The sequence below is a fragment of the Dasypus novemcinctus genome, chromosome 9 (genome assembly GCF_030445035.2).
Source record: "Dasypus novemcinctus isolate mDasNov1 chromosome 9, mDasNov1.1.hap2, whole genome shotgun sequence".
NCBI lineage: Eukaryota > Metazoa > Chordata > Mammalia > Cingulata > Dasypodidae > Dasypus > Dasypus novemcinctus.
In genome coordinates this window covers 88,786,925-88,812,287 of record NC_080681.1, presented here as the reverse complement: position 1 = coordinate 88,812,287, position 25,363 = coordinate 88,786,925, and the positions used below count along the sequence as shown (strand labels likewise).

The window sequence follows — 25,363 nt, the reverse complement described above, 5'->3', positions numbered from 1 at the left end:
GCTCACTACCCCTCGCACATTTTCCCACATTAACAACATTCTTCATTAGTATGGTACATTTGTTACAATTAATGAACACATTTTGGAGCATTGCCACTAAGCGTGGATTATAGTTTACATTGTAGTTTACTCTCTCCTGCACAATTTTGTAAATTATGACAAGATATGTAATGGCCTGTGTATTAGTCAGCCAAAGGGGTGCTGATGTAAATACCAGAAATTGGTTGGTTTTTATAAAGGGTATTTATTTGGGGTAGGAGCTTATAGATACCAGGCCATAAAGCATAAGTTACTTCCCTCACCAAAGTCTATTTTCAGTTGTTGGAGCAAGATGGCTGCTGACATCTGTGAGGGTTCTGGGTTCCTCTGGGCTCAGCTCCTCTGTTTTCTCCACAAGGTTAGCTGTAGACTATCAGGTGAATGGCTCTGTCTTTCTGCCTGGGGTTTCTGCTGTGTCTAAGGAGCCATCTCTACTCTTCTGTGTTCTTCTCCTGGCTCAGGTCCTCTCTTCCCAGGGTTTGCTTCTCTTTCCTTTGCATGTTGACTTTCTGGGACTCCAGCTTAAGACTTGAGCATCAAACTCCAGCATCAAAACTCCAACATCAAAAAACCCTCAGCTCTGTCCTTTGCCATGCCTTTTATCTGTGAGTCCCTACCCTAATGACATGGCCCAATCAAAGCCCTAATCATGGCTTAATCATGCCCAGGTTCAGATCAGTTTACAAACACAATCCAATATCTATTTTGGAATTCATAATGATGTCAAACTACTACAGCCTATATCTGTCATTGCAGTGTCATTCAGGACAATTCCAAGTCCCGAAAATGCTCCCATATTACTCCTGTTTTTCCCTCTTTCTCCCCTCAGAACCTCCAGTGGCCATTGCCTCCACATCAATGATAAAAGTTCTTCCATTGCTAGAATCACAATAAGTCTGTGGTAGAACACCAGTAAGTCTACTCTAGTCCATCATTCATGCCCGAATCCTGAGAATTCTGGGATGGTAATGCCTACTCCACCTCTAATTGAGAGGGGGCTTAGAACCCATTGGGCAGATGAATGGGACTATTTTGCCTTCTAATTGCCTCTTAAATGTTACTTTCCAAGCATCTTGCCTTCAGCCCACATCTCGTTTTCATCATGGCACTTATCATATTAGGTATTATATCCTTTTTCTCCATTTCCTAAGGGCCCATCATAGTGCCTGACATTAGTGGAAGCTCAGTAAATATATATTTAATAACCGAATGAGCTAAGCTTTTAATAAATGGTTGCATATTTACAATTAATATTAAAATTATTAGTAATTTCCTAATTTCTTGTACCCTTGTCATTTAACAGGGAAGGTAGACTGGCTGAAGTGATACAGTGTTATGATGGGTTTTAAAGGAAAACAAATCAACTTAACTCTTTGTCTTTTGCAAAAGACTACCACCTAGTCCTACCTAAGCTCAAACCCTTTTTAACCTTGAACTTTCAGAATAAATCAGTAAAACTAAGGATTTATATATAATGACAATATTATTAGTTGCCATTTGTTGAGTCTTTTTTATGTTCTAAGCACTGAGCTATGTATAGTATAAATATTATCTCATTTGAGCTTAACACCAACCCTCATAAGGGATTGGTATTATTCCATTTTACAGATAAGTAGAGCCTTGAAAAGGATGAGTACTTCACTAGGAAATGTCAGAGCAAGGTTTGAAACTGGGTTTGTCTAACCCAAAGCCCATACACCATCCATCGTACTATCCATGCCTCCCATGCACTACAGCTCCACCTCCTACAGGATACACAGAGATAATCTGCATAAATGGCCCCACCCCCTCCCATCTGTCTGCAAGGGTGAGGCAAGTGACAGTAAGAGTTCAGACTCTGACTTAGACTGCCTCGGTTCAAGTCCCATTTCCATAAGTTAGCTTTGAGACCTTGGAAAGGTCATTAACCTGTCTGAAATTGTTTGTCATTGGAAGTACTAATAGCACCCACTGCAGGGCTGGTGTGAGTTTTCTGATGAAGATAATGGAAGTAAAGTGGTTACTACGGGGCCTGACACACAATAAATGCTTGATACTTACTAGCAGCTGCAGGTATTGTTGCAGCCTTCTGGGAAAAATAATAGGCCAGAAATATGTAGTGAGTGGCTATGAAAAGACTAGCTTGGGACAGAAGAAAGAGAAGGTGACAAGAGTTGGTCAACCTAGCTGGTAACCGAAGAAAAGGGAGAATGTACTGATGACGGGACAGGTATTTTGTGGATGGGGAGAGAGTGGACAGTGTAGGAATAAAGAGACTATGAAGATGTGGGCTGATAGCCGAGCCCCAGCTACAATGGCAACAGGCAGCGGGGCCTGGCTCCAGAGCAAACACTGTTTTTGCAGTAAAGAGCCTTTCCTAATGAGCCAATCTGTCTCTATTTCTATTGGCAACTTGGGAACCAGGGTGCAGCAGAGATAATTTGCCTCACCCCACCCCCACCCACCAACAAAGCACCATTACCTCCAACCCGTTACATTAGCCTTTATCAGTCTTAGAAGCTCTCAGTCATCCTCCATGAGCTGCAGTAATTTCAGCTAATTTCTTAAGTGTTCTAAGAGCCTGCAATGTGTTATGAGCCTAGTAATTGTTGACTGGTTCTTTTTCTGTTGTGGCTTGATTTCATACCTTGTATCCAAACTGATGCTTGCTCTGGGTACTTTATTATAATGATGCTTTTTGCAACGGCTGACATTAAAAAGTAACATTAAATACTGAGGTGGTTTTAAATCAGAGTTTAATTTTTCCACCATCTCCTGTTATTCTTATTAGGAAGCTATTTGATTCTTCACAAGGATAGTGACCTCCAGTGTAAAACTCTGAGCAAGCGCAAAATTGAAAATTAATGATGAAAGTGATTATTTTTAGAGAAGCCTAAGAATGAGGCTCAAAGTGGTGAACTGTGCTGAGACCCAAGGCTTGAGAATGTGATCCCCAGCTCTCTCCATGCACCTTTTGTTCATCAGAGCCTCCTTGCTACCAGAGCCTACGGTAGCTAAACCATGCCAGATAGAGCGTCCTGGAGAACAGTGAGCATGCCTGCCAGTACCCCATCCTCCCACCCGTATGTGTTGCCCCTTCCCCTTCATCCTGGTAACCCCTCCCCAGGGCACAGTTCAGCTGCTTAGTCATCCCCACCAGGAGTTGCTACCAGGGATCAGATACAGGATCTGGTTTTGCATGAAAAAGCACCCTGAAATTCATTCTTTAACCCACCATTCAGCTACATGACTGGCTCATGTTTAGATAAGCTTCTAAAGTCCATCGGTATCTTCCTATCAGCTGTAAGCAGGTGAGTTCAAGGTCTGTTCTACAGAGACTCTGGGGGTTCATTGGTATATCAGGCTTGTGGTGTCCTTCGCATTCACTTCAGTGGGTGCCCAGGAACCCTCAGGATGGGACCCAGAGGTAGGACCTGCCTCAGTCCTGCTCTAGATGCTTCTCCATCCCACAGTCTCCATTGACACTTCATAGTCAGCAGTCTCTTAGTTGCCAGTTGCAGAAATACAACCCATAATAGACTCAGGAAAAAAGGGAAGGTATTGGCTCACTTAATTGAAAAGGCCAGAGGATGGAAATCCATATATCAGGCCTGACTAGATCCAAGAGCTCAAACATTGTCACCAGTAGTCAGTCTCTCCCTCTGTTTCTCCTGTTCTCAACTCTGCTGTCCTCTGCATGGAGTCAGGCTGTGGTCCTCAGAAGCTCCAGCCTTACATTATGGCTCACCCATACCAAAAAAATGGTTCCCAAAAAATTCCCGGGTGCTGAGCCTTATTAGACCAACTTAACTCACATGTGTGGTCCCAAACCAATTACTACAATAAGGATGACATACTCTGTCACTTGCCTTACCAAAACTGCATGACCCATGAGTGGCAGAGGGGTGATCCTGCGTGGGATAATTGAGGTGATATTACATGAAGAAGGGGGAACAGATGCTGGAAAGCCAAAACAAGAAATGTCCACTGTACGTACCTTTTGTATTTCCTGATGGAAGGAAGAAATTTCCAAACTGCTGTGACACACTGTGCCAATATCAGGGACATTTCCTATATAGAAGGGCAAAGTATGTGAAGAAAGGATCTTGGATCCCTTAGAAAGATTAGTGCCAAGAAACTTGACAAGCATTTGTTTCTACTCTTTTATCCCTTCTGGACAGTAATCGGTACCTTATAGAATTCCTTGAGGTTGGAGGTGTCCTAACGCTCTTGGAAATACTTGGGTTGGAGAAAATCAAGGAGGAGGACAAGAGGGAATCCATCAAGCTACTTCAATGTATTGCAAACTCTGGGAGGAAGTACAAGGAGCTCATTTGTGAAAGCTATGGTAGGTACTGTACATGACTAGGGTGTCAATTCCCATGTTTCCCTAGGGGCCTGGGGGATGGTGGCAGCATCCACCACTGCTATAGAAAAATGCATCGTGGAACTGGTTGAACAGGAAGCATTGTATAAGTGGACTCATTTAGCATCACCACCAGAAGACCCAGATTTTTTATTTTCCTGATTCATTTGCTCAAATCTTTTCTATGCTTTCCATGGTGGTTTTGAAAATACTTCTCCATCTTAAATACATCCTTTCATACACCCATTCTACCAAGATTTATTGAGCAGTTGCCTAATATCCTTGTGGAATTAAGTGAGTTATGAATAACTCTAGAAATAAAATTGAAATAAATTTATTGAACACCTACTAAGAACTTGGTATATGCTAAGCTGCTGAAGACATAAAAATGAATGAAATACAGTGCCTGTCTTCAAAGAGCTTACAGTCTGTTGCAAAAGGTAAATAATCCAGTAATTTCAGTAAAGCCTATCAAGTGCCATCCTTGAGGCATGTAAAATAGGCACCATCTCCCACGCATCCCTCTATCAAAGCACTTCAGGCACTGCTTTTTTTCCCCTGTCATGATTCTTGTCTCTGTCTCCCCCATGGCCTCTCTAAGCCTCAGTTTCTTTATCTGTAAAATGGGCTAGACCTCTACCTCAGGATAATTTATAGGATTAAATGAGGTAGCATTTGTGAAAACATTTTTTAAACTGCTTAAGGCTAAATGAGTGTTAGTACTCAAGGAGCAATAAAAAGTGCCTGCTTTATTTGTACTTTTTGCAGAGTCATTTTAAACTTTAAAACACAGATCTTGACATGCCCATGCTGAAACAAAATCCTCCAGCAACATAGCTATAAGGTGAACAAGACAGTGATGCAACCTGCAAACCAAGCCTCAATTTTGCTTTGACTGAATGGGCTCCCTTGAACAAACCTTAATCCTATTATTTCATATTATGCAATCATCAGTGGGGATTGTTTGCATAAATCCCTTCCAATATAGCTTTTCCTCTGTTCTTCACTCAGGTGTACGATCCATAGCAGAATTTTTGGCAAAGTCTAAGTCAGAAGATACTCAGGAGGAAGTGCAGATTCTGTTGGATTCTTTGGTCCATGGTAATCCTAAGTACCAGAATCAAGTGTACAAAGGTCTAATAGCTTTGCTGCCCTGTGCGTCCCCCAAAGCTCAGCAGCTATCCCTGCAGACTCTCAGGACTGCCCAGGTGAGCCAAGACTGCATGGTCCTGTAGTTCTGATTCAAATGCAGTAATCTTACAATTACCTTCCACGGTTGCACTGCACACAGGCATGAGAAACAGAGCTCAGCTCTCCACTGCATGTCTGCTCTTCAATCAGCGTTACTTCCATGAGGCCAAGGAAGGGCAAAGAGTTCATGTCTCCTGGCAGAGTGATTTGTCCTGTTTACTTAAGGATCAGGAAGCTGTGGGCAGACTTAAAAGTGGTTGAGACAAGCAACAAGGATGATGAAAGAACTGTAGGAAAGATTAAAGAGTCAATTTGATAGGGAAAGAATCATGGTACATTTGTAGATAGCACAGATTGAAGAGGCCAGTATCCCCAGAGGTTGGGAAAGTTTCTTTCTTATCAGCTTCTGCCCTTCTCTCAGAGTGCTCTAGAATGCAAGTAAAGTCAGATTGGGGGCATGGTGACCACATGAAGACAGCATGCCCTGTAAGAAGGGGATAGGGCTCAAAAAAGTGGGGTTTAGATGAAGGGCTCTTAGAGCAGCTCCAGGGGGTGGGCCTGGAGTGGCCTGGAGTGCAGGCAGGGAGACCATGAAGAGATCAAAGAGAAGATGAGGTCTGAATAGTGGCAGTGGCAGTAGGAATAGAAGTGGCCAGGTTGGACAGCTGTTTCTGAGGTAGAGGGCATTGGACTGGGGCAATAAAAGGAAAGGAGTCTAAGGTGACACCCAGCTTCAGACTTAGATAACTGAGTGAGTTGTGCTGCCAGCAAGAGAGAGCCGGTATAAAGAGGAGAAAGCAGTTTGATTTGGGGAGTAGTTAGGTGTTGAACTGATAAACTTGAGGGGCCCAAATGATGCCCTCAGATGGGGGCATCTGAGGAGCATGCCAGGCTGACTGCCAAAGATGTAGTCATGTCACTTGTTAAAAATAAAAAAGAATACTAAATCCAAAGCCTCCCTCCCAGAGAACTGACACCTCGCAGGTGGGCCTTGGTAGTGCTTTTTTTTTTTAAGCTTCCCAAATGATTCTGATTCCTAGCTAGATTTAGGAATCATTTCATAGAATATCTAGAAGAGCTGTCCTCTGAGCAGTAGAAAATAAAGGTCTGAAGCTCCAGAGAGGCTAAAGATGAAGATGTCAGTGTGGATATCCTGAGCAGGGAGGTGATAACTGAAACCATGGAAATAATAAGAAGAGAAGGCTGGTAGAACCAAGGGACACTTCCAACATTTAAGAACAGCCTGAGGAAGAAGATCCAGCAAAACAGATCTGATTACCATTATTATTTCCACAAGTTCCATTTATTAAGTGCCTCTTCCATGTCAGGCACTGTGTTAGGGACTTACTGTTTGGGAATTTTATCAAGTGCCCCCAAAAAAGACATATTCAAGTCTTAATTCGTGTTCCTGTGGGTGCAAACCTATTTGTAAGTAGTCTCTTGAATGTGTCAAGGTGAGTCAGTGTGGGTGTGAACCCATTTGTGAATAGCAACTTCAAAGATCCTACTTTGCTGAGGCCGAATGGAAGTCAGGGTAGGCCTTAATCCATATGACTGGAGTCCTTCTAAGCAAAGAAAAGTCAGCAGAAGCCAGGGAAAGCCACAGGAGGATCCCAGGGATGCTGACTGCTATGTGATGGAGGCAGAGACACAAGCCAAGGAACTCCAAGGATTGCAGTAAACAGCATCAGAACTCTACAGACTCCTGGAGAAAGCGTGGCCTGTCAAGATCTTGATTTTGGATTTCTAGCCTCCGAAACCATGATACAATAAGTTCAAGTTGTTTAAGCCAACCCATTGCATGGTATTTATCATAGCAGCCTAGCAAACTAAGATGCTTACTTGAGATCTTTTAGTCTTCACAATAGCTGATGGAGGAACTGAACCTCAGGGAGGTGTTAAGTGACTTATCCAGGGCCACACACTAAGTAAAAGGTATTAAGGGAGTATTTAAACCCAAATTTCCCTAACTCTAAAGTCCTTATTCTTTCCACATACCACTCTGCTTCTTTGAAACAGCAATAAAAGTGACTGAAGGAAAGCAGGAAAGAATGCGGCTATGAAAATTATGGGAAAAGAGTTCAACAAGGAGGATGTGATCAGCTGGGTCACATCCAACAAAGAGATTAAGGGAAGCAAAGAAAGATGGCCCCTGCAGGAAAAGCTTTGGTAAATTAGGGGACAGTGTCCTGTGGCAGGAGAGGTTAAATTGCAGCAGCCTATCAAAGGCTGAATGGAAGGACTTCTCTTGGGAAGTTTAGGTGTAAAGAGGAAAAACAACAGTAGCAAGAGGGGAAGACAGAGTTGAAGGACAGGTTATTTGAATGCTAGGAGAAAGGAACCAATTCATGGATAAAGGTTGAAGAGGTAGGAAAGAAGCATTGACTGATCAGCTGAGGTTCCCAAGGAAGAGAAGATTTTAGGATCTTGGCAGAGTTCTTAAAAGATCATGATGAGTTGCACTCTCCTTGCCCTTTTCCTCCCTTCTGCCAGCCAAGGTAGCAAAACTTGTTTCTGTACCTCTAGCAGGTAGCCTGCTATCCTCAACTTATTGCCTCCTGTGTTAGAGGGATCAGTTGCAACCCTGACAGATTTCACAATCAGATTCTTGGCTGCCCCTCCTCTGTACAAGGTGTGGTGCCTAGGCCCCATGATTCCCCACTGCTCTCTCTCACCCATTCATCCAGAGCCCCTAGCTGTTTGGAATTCAGCTTTCCAGTTCCTCCATATGGACAAGATCTAAAGAGTAACCACCTGATCCTGTTGTCTGTCTTGGCAGTCGATCGTTGGAGTCACACACCCCAGCATTGTGGACTGTGTGCTGATGGTGCTACGCACGATGCACTTGGAAGTCCAGTATGAAGGTAGGGAATGCAGCAGGGTCTGCTCCAGATTGTAGAAGGTGGCAATGACAGCTAAGCAGATTAGCTCTTAAAAGGTTTCTCTTGGCCACAGAGAGCCTTGTTGTTGAGTACCCTGGATAGCCTCAGCAGATGGAAGATACTGGTTCAGTCTTGATTGTCAAGTTACTCGAAAAATGACAGTCACGTTCTATGCTTTAAAACACCCACATGATACTTTAACACTTAGAATCTGTCTGGGCCCAGAGCTCGTTATGGTTCCCAGTCCTATGGATGCAGTGTTTCTTCTCTAAACAGAAATCACCTTGTGGAATGTCCTTTTCCTTCTTCTGAGAAACTAAATTGATTAATAGTAGTACTAATGAGTTTTCATTTACTGAATTCCCTCCATGTGCCAGCTACTTCCATACATCATTTCATTTAATTCTCAAAATAACCATGAGTCCAGGGCCTGGTACATATTAGGTATTCAAATGTTTGAATGACTGACTGAACCACAGGGAGATGTAAGACTGGAGGTCAGTTGGGAGGCCTTTCCGATTATTCAGACAACAAAATAAGAATGTGCTGGTCCAGCTGAATATAGAAGGTCCCAGGAAGAAAGACGGGACAGCACCAGGAACTGCTGAGCAAGTGGGGAGAATGCAATCGCGTATGGCAATAGGGGTGGGCAGCATCAAGGAGTCCAGGACAAGGAGGCCTGGGCATCAGTGAGTAGTGGGGCTCATGTGTCCAAAAGGACAGGCTGAGCCCCAGGCCCAGGAAGTCTGGAAGAGGCAGAAGGAGCAGGCAAGTTCTAGGGTTCAGGTAGGCAAGTGAGATCCTGGCAAGATTAGCAAAGGTCTGGAGGCTCACTTCCAATTTAAATTATTTTTTTAAAGGCTGTGTTGAAAACTGAATGTCAGTCATATTTTTCCTTCAGCAGCATTGTCACTTTTGTGTTTGTTTGACCCCTGAAGGCACAGATGGGTAGGTGGGCCCTGTGTGTTGTGAAGCAAGGCCAGGTTAGAATTGATATTGGTTACCAGTTACAGCAGAGTATCCTAGATGGGGAAGAATGGCCAGTGAGAGGATGAAGTGATGGAGGCGCCCCAGCAAAGTCAGGCCTGGTGACAAGGAGTTGTTGCTGGGCTTGGAGCATGTTATGAAGCTCAATCAGACAATCCCAGAAGAATAGTTTGGGTGGCCCTGAGACTTCCCTCCCTCCACCCCACCCCTAGTTGGCAAATGTGGCCACTCCTCCTCACCTATTGCTTCTCAGCTAAGGCCTTCTCTGACCCTGCCTCCCGTTGCACCACCACCCCCACTCCAAAAGTCAGCCCTGTCTCCTTTGTACCAGCCTGACCCTTCCCCATGTAGTATCTCCCTCCACTGGAGACGTTATCTCCAAAGTGGTAACTGTCCTTTCCATAGACTATGCAAAGTTTTCAGGCAACTATCATGGCTTTTATCCTTAAATCCTCAACACAGTTCCTAGCACATATTAGGTCCTCATTGCACGTTTGCCAAATGAATGAGGGAAAACTGCACCCACACACCATATTAGTGAGTACTTGCCTATTTGCCTTTCTCCCCTAGACCTCTCAGCAACTCCAGAGCAGGGACCTAGGTCTGATACATCTCTTTTTCCAGCTCAGGTCCTGGAGCATAATAAGTACTCAGTAGATGTTTGCTGAGTAAATTAATGAAAAAATAACTTAGTTTTAATTAACGCTGATGAACCCCTCCAGAACTAGAACAGACCCTCAGCTTCTTCCACTATCAGGCCCAATTAGAGTCCCTCTGCATTTATTAAATAACGCTGTGGCAGAGGCAGTGAACACAAAGCTTTGTCACTGCCTTTTTGCTTTGTCTTCTGCTCATGATAATGAAACTGTGGATCTCAAAATAACTTCAGACTCCTAACAGGTGCTCATGAAATGTCCGTTGAATGTCTTTTATGAGGCACCTCAAAATAGTATTCATATAATTCCAAACACAGAGAATGCATGCGTAACAATTGTCCGCTAGAGGGGGCCATTTCACACAATCAGTGGAATTGAAGTTCAGGGAGAAAATAAAATAACGCATTCAGTTTCCACTGAAACTCGTCCAAAGGCAGGGGTGGGAGAGTCTGACAGGTCTTAGATACAATCATGAGTGGCTGTAGGGGATCAGAGATGAAGGTCTCTGAATTTGAGAACACCAAATTGCAAGACCAGGGTGAAGCCTTAGAATGTCGGCAACAGTCAGGTCAGAGAGGAAGCCTGCCACCAAGAGGAGTGAGGAGATGACAGTGATGGGCAGTTAGCAGGTGATGGAGTTGGATAAACTCACCTTCAGAGGGCAGGATTTGTTCGTTTTTTAGACATATTTATTGCACAGCTGTGGTGTGCCAAGAGCTATGCCAGAGACTGAGTTTTGTGTTTGTCTTAGGAAGGAGAGGAATGAATGGTGAGGAAAAGTAGGGGGGGGGGGGGCGGGGGTCACAGTGTTTAATGTTTAAAGAGGATATCCACTCTACCTCCCATGCTACAAGGTGGGGGCCAGGGAGGCGGAGAGGGGGAGTGGCATTGGCATCCTTCCCCTGAGAAAGCTACTGGGAAGGTGGAGTTCTCAGGGAAGCATCCAATGAAAACAAGGGGTAGAGAGCTTTTCAGGTGCCTGGTGATTACCTTGCAGTGGATGTCTGTGGTAGAGTAGCCAGCTGACATCCTCACCACCTTCTTCACTGAGACTCCACTTCCCACCACCAAATCTACCAACCCGCCTGTCCTGTCATTCTCATTCAGTGCTGGCCCTTTACAACAGAGTGTCCCTCCTCCTATCACAGGCCAGCTCCTCTACGTCCCCTCAGGGACTTCTCTCCTATAATGATCCTCTCTCTCTTTCATCTCCACTGACATGCAAATATGCTCTGTATCTCCCATCTTAATAGAGAACTCCTCCTTGGGAATCTATGGATTAAAAGAGACTTAAAAGACATGTCCAAAAAAAAGGTAAAACTAAATTGTAGTGATTAGGGATGCATACCCTACCTTGACCCCAAGTTCCCCTCCAGCTACTCATTTTTCCATTTTCATTCTCTCAGTTGCATTTGTCCAAACAACTTCTACCTCCCTCTTCTCTCTTGGCTTCTGTGATCATACTTTCTTCCGCTCTTCTTCCTGCCCACTGGTTTCGCCATAGTCTCCTTTGCTAGTTTCTCTCTTTCTCTGTCAGACTTTTCTGTTAAGTCCTCAGCCTGCTTCTCTTCTCCTTAAACTTTATCCCTAAGTGCTTTATTCCAGTCCCATAGCTTTAAATATCATATATGTGTATGATACATAGAGATACCAAATCTGTACCTCTGTCCCAGACCTCTCCTGAAATCTCCACGTGGATGCCTAATAGACATCTGAAACTTACGGCCAAATCAGAACTCTTGATTTTCTTCCCCAAATTTGTACTTAATAGGGAAAACTGCAAGTGTTGGGGTGGGGGCATTGTGTATATAAGGGAACTTTGTACTTTCAGCGTAATTTTTAAAAACAAAGTAAAACCCGTTCTTCCTTCTATTTTTCCCATCTTGGTAAAAGTTACCACCATCAACCCAATAGCTCAAGTAAACAATGTTGGACTAATATCAGATTCCCTTCATTTTCTCCCCTGCCACTCCGTACCATCCTTACCAAGTCCTCCAGGTTCTATCTCCACTCACCTTCTCTGTGTCCTCTTGTGATTGCCCTCGTCTAACCACGATCCTGTCTCCTAACTTGCCTTTCTGTTTCCATTCTGGGCCCCTGTATTCCATTCTCCCGCCGCAGCAAGAATGATCATTTTAAAAGCAGAGCTATCACTCCTCAGCTGCCCGTTTCACCTGGGCTGAAAGCTAGGCACCCGCATGGCCGCAAAGCCTGGATGACTCTTTTTTTTTTAAGATTTATTTTGTTTATTTCTCCCCACCCCCTCATTGTTTGCATTTGCTGTTTCTGTCTGTTGTGTGCTGATCTTCTTTTTTTTAGGAAGCACCAGGAAATGAACCTGGGACCTCCCACGTGGTAGGAGCCCAACTGCTTGAGCCACCTCCGCTCCCTGCTTTGTTGTATCTCTCATTATGTTTTCCTCTGTGTGTCTCTTGTTGCATCATCTTATTGCCTCAGCTCGCCGTGCCAGCCCATCACATTAGCTTGTTGTCTTGCTTGTCTTCTTTAGGAGGCACGGGGAACCAAACCCAGACCTCACATATGGTAGGCGGGAGCTCAATCATTTGAGCCACATCCACATCCTCAATGCTCTTTTCCCAGACCTTGTATTAATGGACAACTTCTTAAACCTCTTAAACTTAAATTTCAAACAAGAAATTATCTTGTTTGTTTACTTGTTTACTATCTGTCCCCTACTAGAAAGTTCCAGAAAAACTGGGACCTCATCTTTTTTGTTTACCATTATACTCCCAGTGTCTAAACAGTACTGACACTTAAAATATTTGTCAAAGGAATGAATGAATGGATGAATGGATGAATGAGTTGGACTGAAAGAATTGTGTATGCTCTAATTTGTACTGACAATCATCATTTGGAATAGAATTTAAAATACCTAGTTTTTTCACCCCAGATGTCCAAGCATAGTCTTAATGGCTAAGCAGAGGGCTGTATGTCTTATGTGACCTTTTATTTCCTGAGAGTTCTAAGGACCCGGGAGGAGGGTATGGAGAAGGAGAAAAAGAAGGCTCGTGGATGAAAGTAGGAGAATAGCAAGGCCCCTAGAGCTGAGGGTGAGTATTCTATCTGTGAATTCGATATGAGCTTTCTATTGCTTGTAACAAACCACCCCACATTTTGTGCCATAAAACCACTGCTATTTTATTCTGCTCACAAATTCTGTAGGTCAGGAACTTGAATGGGGCACAGCCAAGATGGATTATCTCTGCTTGTTCCTTTGCTGTCAAACCCCTTTTCTGGAAAACAGCTGGGGCCACAGCTGGGACTAGGGAGAGGCTGGTGAGGAGCATTCCTCACTTTCCCTTCTGCTTCACTCTACACTATGACTCCACCTGGCACCTTTATGGAGCCCGTCTTTATTTAAAATTCAGATATGTTATTCACAAATTCTTTTGCATTAATTTTGCTTTTTAAAACTACCACAAAATATTAATTATCTTGATTACTACTGAGTTTCACTCCCCCCCTCCTTAAATTTTGTGCACTAGCGAATGCCTCACTCACCTCACCTATGCCCAGCCTTGGGTCACACACTGGGGCTGGAATCATTTTGGGGTCAAAGGTAGCACTCAGATGGGGCTATCGATTGGTGCCACGTAGCTGAGTTTCTAGAGGGAACAGCTGAGAGTGGACATTCCAAAACATTCCAGATAGGAGCTGCATGGCCCCTTTTGACCTGGTAAGTCACATCGCTTCCTGCCCAGACTCAGGGGAAGCACACAGACCCCACATCCCCATGGGAAGAGCAGCAAAGGGACACATAATTTTATGGCCAAGTTTTGCAACCACTAGGGTTGGATGTATGGGCCTTGGGGGATATATGTAGTGGGAACTGTGTCTGTCCAAGCGTTTTAAAGCAGTTTCCTGAAATATGTTTGCCTAGCAGACAATGAGTTCATAAAATTCCATCTCCCCATACCTGTGCAGGTGCCACTGGTTGAGGATCACTGTGTTAAACCCCATGGGAAGCACCCTGCCAAGCCAGATTTCTTTTTTAAAAAGTGTAGGGGTAATAGCTTTCTAGGCCCCTCTGCTGGGGATTCAGATTCTTGTTTCAGTCTCCACTTTAAAATAGAAGCAACCAGGGAAAGGGTACTGACTCCTATGTCCACTAACTTCTGAGGCTTTTTTTTCATGAAATTAAGATGTTAGAATTTCTATTACTGATAGTCCCATTTAACCTAAGAAAGCCAAAATCAAAATTAAAGGAAACTTCTCCAGAGCGGGCCTGCCTGAAATTTATCTCCATTATAATTGCTTTGGAGTGAAAAATGGCAGTTTCCTCCCAGGGAGGATTGCTGTTCCAGGAATTTGTGGCAAGCGGGGACTGAATCATGACTGGCAGTCTAAAGCTGCAAACACAGTCTCTCGTTGGTCTTCCTCCCTAGAGAAGACAAATTTCAAAACCAGAGAAAGTTTTTGGAGAGAGAAATTTATGAATTGGGGGGGAAGGTAGATTTGAAATATAACACATATATAATATATATTATTATCTTTTACAAATAAATTATTGCCTTAGGAACATGAAAATTACTATGTATGACTATAAATTAATTTGCCAAATGCATGCTTGCCAAAAATCAGCTGGTCAAACGACCAATTTGCTGAGTGGCCAATTCACCAATTATAAATTTACTGAAACCTGTCTCTTTTAAATATTTGTAAAGTTTATAGACATTCATATAGGTAGGGGCTAAGAGAGCTGGGGAAGACAAAACCTCACAATTCTAGGGACTTCAAACTGGCCTTTGCTCCACAGTACCCTCCTTTCTGCCCTCTGTCAGCCCCTCTTCTGACCCTTTGTCCCCCTTTCCCTGCCCCACCCTGTCCTCATCCCCTCTTCTCTGGGATGGGCAGTCTAGGCCATGCAGCTTTCCTCTCCAGCTGCCCTCTCCCTGCCCCAGCTCTCTCTCCAGATCCCCTCTACCTGCCCCAGCTCCCCTGTAAAGGCTCCCCTCTCCTTCCCCCAGCACCTTGCTCCTATGTAATAGAGATCTTGGGCAGAAACAAATGAACATCCTTTAAAATGGTGACAAAATGAAAGCCATTATATTCAAGCTTTGCTTAAAGCTACAAAGCCTTTTTGAATCAGTCCATCTGCATTATTAACCTATGGCTCCATTACAAATTACCCAAAATTCCGTGACTTAAAACATATCTAACACCGTTTTTGTGGGTCAGGAACCTGGAAGCAGCTTAACTGAGCTGTTCTGGCTCTGGGTCTTCCATGAAGTTGCAGTCACCATGGTAGCTGGGGTAAGTCATCGGAAGGCTTGGCGGGCTGAAGGATCTGCTTCTACTGAGGCTCACTCACACGCCTGGCCATTCAGTGCTGGCATCAGCAGGAAGCCTCAGTTCTTCACCATGTTGACCTCTCTAAAGGGCTGTTTGAGTGTCCTTACAACATGGCAGCTGGCTTCTCCCAGACAGTGTTCCAAAAGAGAGAGAAAAAGGAAGCAGCCTCAATAGCTTTTATAATCTAATCTCAGATGTCACTTCTACTTCATTCTAACTAGAAGCCAGTCACAAGTCCATTCTACATTCAAGGGGAAGGTGTACTAAAATGTGTACTAAAAACTCTGTGGACATATTTTAAAACCACCATACTAATAAAAATTACCAAAAGATGAATAAATTTGTATAAAAACAAAGCTTATGGCAAAATGGAAATGTTGGTATATTTGAAAAATAACTAATAATATTAATAATAATAGTAATGATAACTAGTAATTGCTACTAGTGATTGATCACAACTATGGGTTAGATCTCAGCTACTCCTCAGAACAACTCCATGAAGTTAGTACTATTATCAACCCCAGTTTGCAGATGGGAAAACCAAGGCACGGAGCAGAGCAATCAACCAGAGTCTCAGGATAGGTGGAAAAGTTCCAGGTATGACTGCTGTGCCCACCTTCTCACCACCACACAATCCTGTCTCTCCAGTGGTAAGAGAACAAGACTTTCTTAGTTTTTACTAGTTTTGAGAAGCAGACAAAAGCTTGAGGACAGACAACATCATTAACATTGTGGTAAAACACATTTTTCAATAAAAATTATGTTTTCTCAGCCTCATGCCCTTCAGAGGGTCAAGCAAGTAGAGGAAGTTCTCACTTTCAAAACTACAACTTTTGGCATTCTGAACTTTGTGCCTTTGTTTTCCCCTCAGCCCTGACACAGGGGTAGCTTTGGCCCATAATGCTGTGTAAGGGGACACCTGTCCTGTGTAACTTCATTAAGCAACAGTGATAAGGCTCTGACACTTAAAGATAGTTTCACATAAAAATCTTCCTGCTGAATATTTTTAAGATACTTTACATCCCCAAAATTCTATGAGTACTTTAACTGAGACACTTCTGTTAGCACTATAAAGTTTTGTAATAGAATATCCGAGGTTTTTTTGTTTTTTGTTTTTGTTTTTTTAAGAAGAAAGTACTCGGGAAAAACTTGTTTTTAATGTCTCATTTTGTCTGGCCCTCAAAACATCTATGTCCTGCCCTTTCCTGGTACTGCCTCCTCTTTGGATCCAGCGGGGCTTGACTCAGGTCTCAGGAACAGTTAAAAAACACCAGAGCACAGGCTTGCCCAGAGAAGCAGACACCAGTGGAAATTCTTGACCCAGCAACACCTATTCCACTACAGCACCTTATTTTGTTGCCTGGCTTTCAAAAAAGAAATAATGCATAAAATATTATTTTATGTTTCAACATTGGGCTTTGCATGGGATGTGGTGAAAGAGGTGACAAAATGCACAGGTTCAGAGACAGAATATAATTTGACAGGAAAATGCCTGGCACTGGTCTCTTCCTTACAACAGTGCACCTTGCTGAGCATATTCATATTCAGGGCTTATTAGCCTCATACCACTGTTGGAAAAGGAAGAGAACCTCCGTATGGAAGCCCACAGGAGCGCACTTCTCACATGTGGCCAGTAGGTGGCAGGCTTGTCTGGCAGTACAGAGAAATATCACAGAACACAGGTTTTCCAAACCTGGAGGACCAAAGAATTATTAAACGAACTGCATTTGTGCTGTGAGTACCTTGGAAATGCTTGTGTGGAATAGCCACAGTTCCCAGGTGCAGTGTCACACTTAGGGATCCTTCTGCCAAAAGAGTACTAAACCCGTGATATCCGGGACAAGGAATTTGTTCCATTAAATGAGGTGATCAGGAAGTAGTCCCTGATGTTTCTTCCGGTGGTGACAGGCCATGGATTCCGTGGTTCCTCTTGATATTGGAGGAACCCTCTCCTTCCCCCGAAGGTTCCATGCAGTGTAGGTGACAAGCTCGTCATCTGTTTTCTTAACTACTGTTTAACAGCATGAGCACTCTACCTGGCACTTGCTCAATCAATATTTGTCCAATGAATGAGCATGGGCCCCACAAAGTTGCTTCTCAACCTCATTAGGAATGAATCCCAACAACTCAAAACTTCCTGATCACACCCTCCTCCTTGAAATGTTCTCATTTCTTCTTTCCCAGACCTTACTCCCCAGGTTCTCTCCCCTCTCTGTGGAAACTGCTTCTCAGTCTTTTGTACATTCCTGTTCCTCCACCAGTCCCTTACTTGTTTTTTTTTTAAAGATTTATTTTTTATTTATTTCTCTCCCCCTCTCCCCCAGTTGTCTGCTCTCTTTGTCCATTTGCTGTGTGTTCTTCTGGGACCGCTTCTTTCCTTAGCAGCAGCACCAGGAATCTTGTTTCTTTTTGTTACGTCATCTTGTTTCAGGTCCCTGTGTGTGCGGTGCCATTCTTGGGCAGGGTGCACTTTCTTTCATGCTGGGCGGCTCTCCTTACAGAGCGCACTCCTTGTGCATGAGGCTCCCCTACACGGGGGACACCCCTGCGTGGCAGGGCACTCCTTGCACGCATCAGCACTGCACATGGGCCAGCTCCAAAGGGTCAAGGAGGCCCGGGGTTTGAACAGTGGACCTCCCATGTGGTAGGCGGACGCCCTAACCACTGGGCCAAGTCTGCTTCGCCTTACTTGTTGATTTTCCCCCCTAGGTCCTCTTCTCTTTTCTCAATCTGTGCTAACTCATCTACTCTCAAGGTTTCAATTACTACCCATAATAATAGAAACAAAAATAGTTGACATTTATAAAGAACTTACTGTATGCTAGGTATTACTTAAGCTCCTTACTCATTCAACCCTCACAACAAGCCAATGAGGTAGGCATACTGTTAATCCCTTTTTTTGGATGGACACAGTGTTAAAGTGAATGCTCTACAGCTCTCCTGAACTCCAAACCCATGCTTCCATTTACCTTTGCAATATCTCCCCCTTGGATGTCCACTGGCACCTCATACTCACACTCATGGTCAGATTTGAGTTCCTGTATTCCAGCCCCAAGCCTTTCCTTCATCTGTGTTCCATTCTCAGTGAAAAGCCCCCAAGAACCTAGGATAGAAATGCAGGTGGCTGGCATCTCACCATGCACCCACCTTCAGCCAACTACTAACAAGATCATTCAATTCTAACTCCTTTTTTTTTTCTTTTTTTTTCTTTTTTTTTTTTTTAAAGATTTATTTATTTATTTAATTCCCCCCCTCCCCCGGTTGTCTGTTCTTGGTGTCTATTTGCTGCGTCTTGTTTCTTTGTCCGCTTCTGTTGTCGTCAGCGGCACAGGAAGTGTGGGCGGCGCCATTCCTGGGCAGGCTGCTCTTTCTTTTCACGCTGGGCAGCTCTCCTCACGGGCGCACTCCTTGCGCATGGGGCTCCCCCACGCGGGGGACACCCTTGCGTGGCACGGCACTCCTTGCGCGCATCAGCGCTGCGCATGGCCAGCTCCACACTGGTCAAGGAGGCCCGGGGTTTGAACCGCGGACCTCCCATATGGTAGACGGACGCCCTAACCACTGGGCCAAAGTCCGTTTCCCTCTAACTCCTTAATAGCATTCAAATCTGGTCCCTCTTCTGCATTCTGTCACCAGGGCTGTATTTCAGGTCTTTGTACTTCTCACCTTGATTCTGCACTGGCCTCCAAACCAATCAATCTCCATCTCTCCAATATGATGTCCACACACAGTCTGTTTTCCTAGTCACCACTAGCATGGAGGCAGTAGAGTGTAACAGTGAAGAATATGGGCCTTGGAATCAGATGCAATCATTCAACTGTTTATTAGCTGTTTGATCTTGGGCAAGCTACTCAACTTCTTTGAGTCTTAGGTTTCCCTGAACTAAAAGGGGAGCATACACCTGCCTTGCAGGGTGGTTGGCATACTCAAAGCCCTTCAGAATTGGGGCTGGCTGATCTCTGCAGCCTGAGCTGTCACACACCATGAGCTAACACCCTTGTTGCAAGCAGACCTCCCTGCTAGCCTGACCACAAGTGTGACATGGCATTATCCTACATGGCCCTTGCCTCATTCCACTTCATTCCAGCCCCTCTACTTTTCCCATGGCTTTGTCAGTTTGTGTGTCACCTCCTCAAGGAAGCATCTCCTGATTATCTATCCCCTGTCCCCTCAATATACTCTCATGCCAACCTGGCCTTCCTCTGTGTTCCTATGACTCTTAGAAACATCAGCAATGCCAGTTTCCTTAATGGTATCTCCAATTAGACTGTGATGTTACGAAGGACGAGGACTGAATTAGAGTCCTCTTCCTGACGCTAGCACAGGGGCATGGCACAGAGAAGATGCTCAATGAGTATTTGTGGGATAAATGAATGAATCAATGAATATATCAGTGACTGCTTAAATTTAGGACAGCTGGCTGCTATCAATACCACAGGCTTCAGGCAAATTTGCCAAAGATGGTGTCTGTATTGTCCCCAAGTTTGTGAATGAGTCTGCTCTGCTTAGTAACTAAGCACAGTTTATAAAAGAGGTGTGACTGGCTGTAGTTCTGGTGAAGACATTTGGGCAATGACTAGCACTTTTGCTTTGGATGTAAACAATGACAACTGTGAATTTTAAAAGTCAATCAAAAGCAATTCATTGAGAGGGTTGTGGGAAGATGGTGGAGTAGAAAGCTACAGAGATCAGTCCCTCCACCAAAACAACGATTGAACTGGCAGATACTGAAACAACAGTTTCGAACTCTGGAGTCTCATGGAACAGTGTGCAGCATCCAGCAAGGAGCAGGAGGAAGAGGCTAGTAAATTGTGATAAATAGCATCCCTCCTCAGCTACCATCCCCAAGCCCCCAACCTGGTGGCAGGCAGCAGTGGGGACTGAAGGTCAGGCTACGGGTGCAGCTTGCTGGTGCCAGGGTGGGACATAAACAGCAGTTCCTCCAAATTTGGGGGGTACATCTGATTGCTAGTCACTGCTTTTGATCAGCTGCTTCAGATCACTGGGGACCGGCTTTAAGGGCGGCCATTGGGCAATCCCCCTCGTGCAAAGACAGCAGAGGAGACTTAAAGCCAGTACACTTCCTCCGAGTTCTCGAGGACAGTTGAGGGTTGCATTTGCTGGGCAGGTGCCGAGTCAAGAATGCACAGCTCCGGGGAGCCAAGGAAGAAGCTCCTGTGCCCTTCCTGGACCCTCCCTTATCCCCTGCTCAGGGCAGTTTGGAGCTAATCAGGGCTCCCTTTGTGACTCCCTGGCCTTGTTCAGGCCTGGAAAGACTGACTTGGAAAATGTGGCCCCTCCCAATATTTTCCCTCCGGGCAAAAGCAACTTGAGACAACAAAAACAGTGCAAGAAACAGTTGAGGTGGGTGACTTAGGGTAAGGACTTAACCTCCTTTAAGACCTTGCAGTGGAACACTCAGGTGAGGGGAAAGGTCTGTTTCCTGAGAGGTAGAGGGGGCATTCAAACTCACATACACTGTGGAACTCCTTAGGCCACTAGCAAACACAAGGTACAGGATCAGAAAAGACAGGAAGCAACTTGCATTTTACATTCTCCTTGTGCCAACCTACCTGAGAGGAGAATTGAACTCTGACGGACAGCACCAGCCAGTGCAAAGCAAATTTGCAAAGATGGTGATAGGTGTTTTGGGTTAGATTAGCTTCGTTTTGTTAGCACCTGATACTCAAAAAAAAAAAAAAAAAAAAAAAAAATCTTTGTCATATCACCAGCTGGTTATAAATTCAAGAAACATATGTAGGGAATAAATCCCAGAGTTAACATTTGAAAATGCAATAAGCTTACTGATGATTTAAGTCCACAAAAGGTCCTCACAGTAGGAATCAGGCAAGTGCTTGCTTGAACAAATATCTAGGCACCATAAACTGGCCAAGTTAACATGGGGATTAAGCATCACAGTCCATCCCTTGCCAACTTGGCAGCCATACACATCTCCTTAAATCACACTTAATCTCTAAATAAGAACGAAAACAAGTTTTATTTTCATCTAACAATACTCATTTGTCCCGTGTACAAATGGAAACACACTAACTCCTCTCAGAATAGGGTACAAGTGCTTGGGTAACAGTCACTCTTAACTTCATATCCTATAACTTAAATGCTATAACATGAAGGTAGTACAACTAATGTCATATGTAAGGGGATACGATAGGGAAGAAACAAAGATATTTGTGTTTTACTCCTATGTGCAAACCTACTCGTAACAAGACAAGGAAGAAATGTTCATAACCATTACAGTTCTTGTTTCTGTAACTGATCATATAGTCATAGCTCTTTTTTAAAAAAAACTTTACTATTATTTTTTAGGAGGTTCTACATCTGCTCCCCCATGAGTTGGTTTTTTCATTTGTTTGTTTGTTTTAGGAGATACCAGGGATAGAACTCAGGACCTCGTAAATGGGAAATAGGTTGAAGCTGTTGCTTAACCACTTAACCACTGTACCTATACCTGCTCCCCACTCACTTTTATAACTACCTTCTTCAGCTGCCCATTCCATGTTCCCTTTACCCACAGCAAGCACTTCAGCTGGCTGTGGTTCTTTTCTTGATGAGGTAACCCAAACCTTCATTCCTGAAGTTTCTGTACCATTGGTAAGTCAGTCCTTCCTGGATTGAGTTGTTGCAATTTTCCATTGACTTTAATCACAGGTCATGGTAGTACTAAGAGAATATCTAAGGGATCTTGTGTATTTATGACAAACTCTTCTTTTCTTCCATTGTGTAGTTGCAGTCCTATTTCCCCTTAATACCCAGGATCAATTACCCCAGCCAGTACAGAAATTCCCTTCTTTGCCTGTTGATTCAGTGGCTTGAGGAGCCCAAGGTGGCCAGGTGTCAGTTTTAAGTTCCAGTTCAATAGAATCATAGTTGTGTTCCCTGGTGGAAGTACTCCTCCTTTTGGAACTAAGACCTGTAGACTAGCAGAGCTTAAGGTTGCAGGGACAGGAAGCAAACATTTTTCTAGTGGTCACTAGGGATAATGGTGAGAGGTGCCACTCATTTCCATCCCTTCATTCCTACACCTATAAATCCTAGCTATGGAATAAATGGCACCATAGAGTGGACACCGATTCAAAGTATACACAACCTCCTGGAGAACAGTACCTCAACCCTGCAAGGCCTTACTACCTAATTGGTGTCATAATAGATCTTCACAAGGCCATCCCACCATTCTATCAATCCAGCAGCTTCAGGATGATGGGGATCATAGGAAGACCAGTGAATCCATGAGTATGTACCCATTCCTACACTTCATTTTCTATGAAATGGGTCCCATGCACAGAAGCAATGGTGTGTGGAATAACATGATGGTGGATAAGACATTCTATAAGTCCACGGATGGTAGTTTTGGCAGAAGCATTGCATGCAAGGACGGCAAACCCACATCTGGAGTAGTATTTTTTCTAGTTAGAACAAAATGCTTCCCTTTCCATGGTGGAAGTGGTCTAATGTAATCAAACAACCACCAGGTAGCAGGCTGATCATGTTGGGGAACGATGCCATATCAGGGATTGAGTGTTGGTCTCTGCTACTGGCAGACTGGGCACTTAGCAGTGGCTGTAGCCAGGTTGGCCATGGTGAGTGGAAGTCCATGTTACTGAACCCATGTATAACCTCCATCCCTACCACTGTGACCACTTTGTTTATGAGCCCATTGGGCAATGACAAGAGTGGCTGTTATCCACAGAATGAGTTATCTTATCCACTTGATTATTAAAATCTCCCTTTGCTGAAGTCACCCTCTGTTGAGCATTCAAGTGGGACACAAATATCTTCATGTTTTTTCCCTCTCTGAAAGATTTATCCACATACCTCTTCCTCACACTTCTCTGTCACCAGTTTTCCAATCATGTTGCTTCCAAGTCCCTAGCTATCCAATCAAACCATTGGCCACTGCCCATGAATCAGTGTACAAAAGCACCTCTGGCCAGTTCATCTTCCTAGCAAAATGAACAATCAGGTACACTATCTAACCTCTGCCCACTGGGAGGATTTCCCTTCATCACTGTCCTTCAGGGATGTCCCAGAAAGGGGCTGTAGTGCTGCAGCTGTTGACTTTCAGGTGGTACCTGCATTTTGGGCAGAACCATCTGTAAACCAAGCCCAAGTTTTCTCTTCCTCAGTCAGTTGATTGTAAGGAACTCCCCAAAAAGTCATAGCTGTGCGCTGAGAAAGAGCAGGTAATGTGGCAGGAGTGGGGGTCATGGGAATTTGGGCAACTTCCACATGTAAGTTACATGTGCCTTAAGGACCCATCTGAGACCTTTCTTGTATATACCATTTTATGAAGGAGTGCTGCTGTGTATTCCCAACTTTATAGCTTGGTGGGCCAGACAATACCCAGCTCATGATAGGCAACTCAGGTCTCATGGTGACTTGGTGGCCCATGGCTAAGTGTTCAGTCTCTACTAAGGCCCATTTGCAGGCCAAACACTGTTTCTCAAAAAGAGAGTAGTTATCTGCAGAGGATGGCAAGGATTTGCTCTAAAATCCTAAGGGTCTGTGTCGCTTCTCCTATAGGGGTCTTCTAAAGGCTCCAGACAGCATCTCTATTTGCCACTGACAATTCCAGCACTACTGGATCTTCTGGGCCATATGGTCCAATGGCAGAGCAGCTTGCACTGCAACCTGAACATGTTGCAGTACTTCCTCTCATTCTGGCCCCACCCACAACTAGCAGCTTTTTCAGTCACTAGGCAAATGGGCCAGAGTAGCACATCCAAATGAAGAAGATGTTATCTCCCAAATCCATCTATGACAACTAGACATTGTGTGTCATTTTTTATTACGGAAGAGGCCAGATGCAACAGCTTATCCTTCACCTTAGAGGGGATATCTCAAACTGCCCCACACCACTGGAAACCCAGAAATTCCACTGAGGTGTATGACCTCTGTATTTTTGTTGGACTTATCTCCCTTCTTCTGACATGCAATGCCTTACCAACAAGTCTAGAGTAGTTGCTACTTCTTGCTCACTAGGCCCAATCAACATATCATAAATAGAATGGACCAGTGTGATGTCTTTTGGCAGGGAGAAATGACCAACTTACCTGTGAACTTGATTAAGACTTAGGGCTGGAGAGTTGATAAACCCCAGAGGTAGGACTGTGAAGGTATGTTGCAGGCTGTGCAGCTGAAAGCAAACTGTTTCTGGTGGTCTTTACCAACAGCAATTGAGAAAAAAGCATTTTCCAGATCAATAGCTGCATACCAGGTACCAGGATATGTTGTTGATTTGCTCAAACAATGATACCACATCTGGAACAGCAGCTGCAATTTGAGTCATCCCCTGGTTAAGTTCAGGATAATCCACTGTCATCCTCCAAGATCCTTCTGTTTTCTGTACAGGCCAAATAGGAGAGTTGAATGCAGATGTGTTGGGAATCACCAACCCTGAATCCTTCAAGTCCTTGGTGGGGGTGCTAATGTCTGTTATCCCTCCAAGAATCTGGTATTTTGTTTGTTTAGTTTTGTTTTATCAAATAACGAACACTAATTATCACTCAGTTTCTGCGGACCAGGAATTCAACAGTGGCTTAGCTGGGTAGGTGTAGCACATGAGGATGCAGTCGTGGTATCAGCCGTGGTTGCAGTCCTCTTAAGGCTTGGCGGGACTTTCCAGGTGGCTCACTCATGTGGCTGCCAAGTTGTGCTGGTTGTAGGCAGAGGAGGCTCCGGTTCCTCTCCACAGGTAGCTGGACTGTCCTCACAGCATGGTGGCTAACTTCCCCCAGAGTGAGGGATCCAAGAAAGAATGTCAGGTAGAAGCTATCTGTCTCATGACCTACCCTCGGAGGTCACATAGCATGAGTCTCACCACATTCTATTCTTTAAAAGTGAGTCATCCAGGGAATGGATGTGTCTCGAGCAGTTGAACACCCACCTCCCACAAGGGAGGTGTCGGGTTTTGTTCCCGCGGCTTCCTAAAG

General features: G+C 44.3%; 1 protein-coding gene across 13 annotated transcripts in view; it reads left to right on the top strand.

The window, feature by feature from the left end:
• The window catches only part of ARMH1 (armadillo like helical domain containing 1), a 54,561-nt gene that overhangs the window by 22,412 nt on the left and 6,786 nt on the right, over window positions 1–25,363 (top strand). For 12 of the 13 annotated variants that reach the window (XR_188310.5, XR_188309.5, XM_023589602.3 and 9 more), the window contains 4 exons: window positions 3,261–3,329; window positions 4,200–4,366; window positions 5,396–5,592; window positions 8,355–8,439. Coding sequence is in view for 11 of the 13 variants with exons in the window: in XM_023589602.3 (XP_023445370.1) it covers window positions 3,261–3,329; window positions 4,200–4,366; window positions 5,396–5,592; window positions 8,355–8,439 (518 nt within the window). In the remaining 2 variants the exon portion in view is untranslated. The remainder of the gene's footprint in view (window positions 1–3,260; window positions 3,330–4,199; window positions 4,367–5,395; window positions 5,593–8,354; window positions 8,440–25,363) is intronic. The other variant, XM_071217492.1, reaches the window with a different exon arrangement.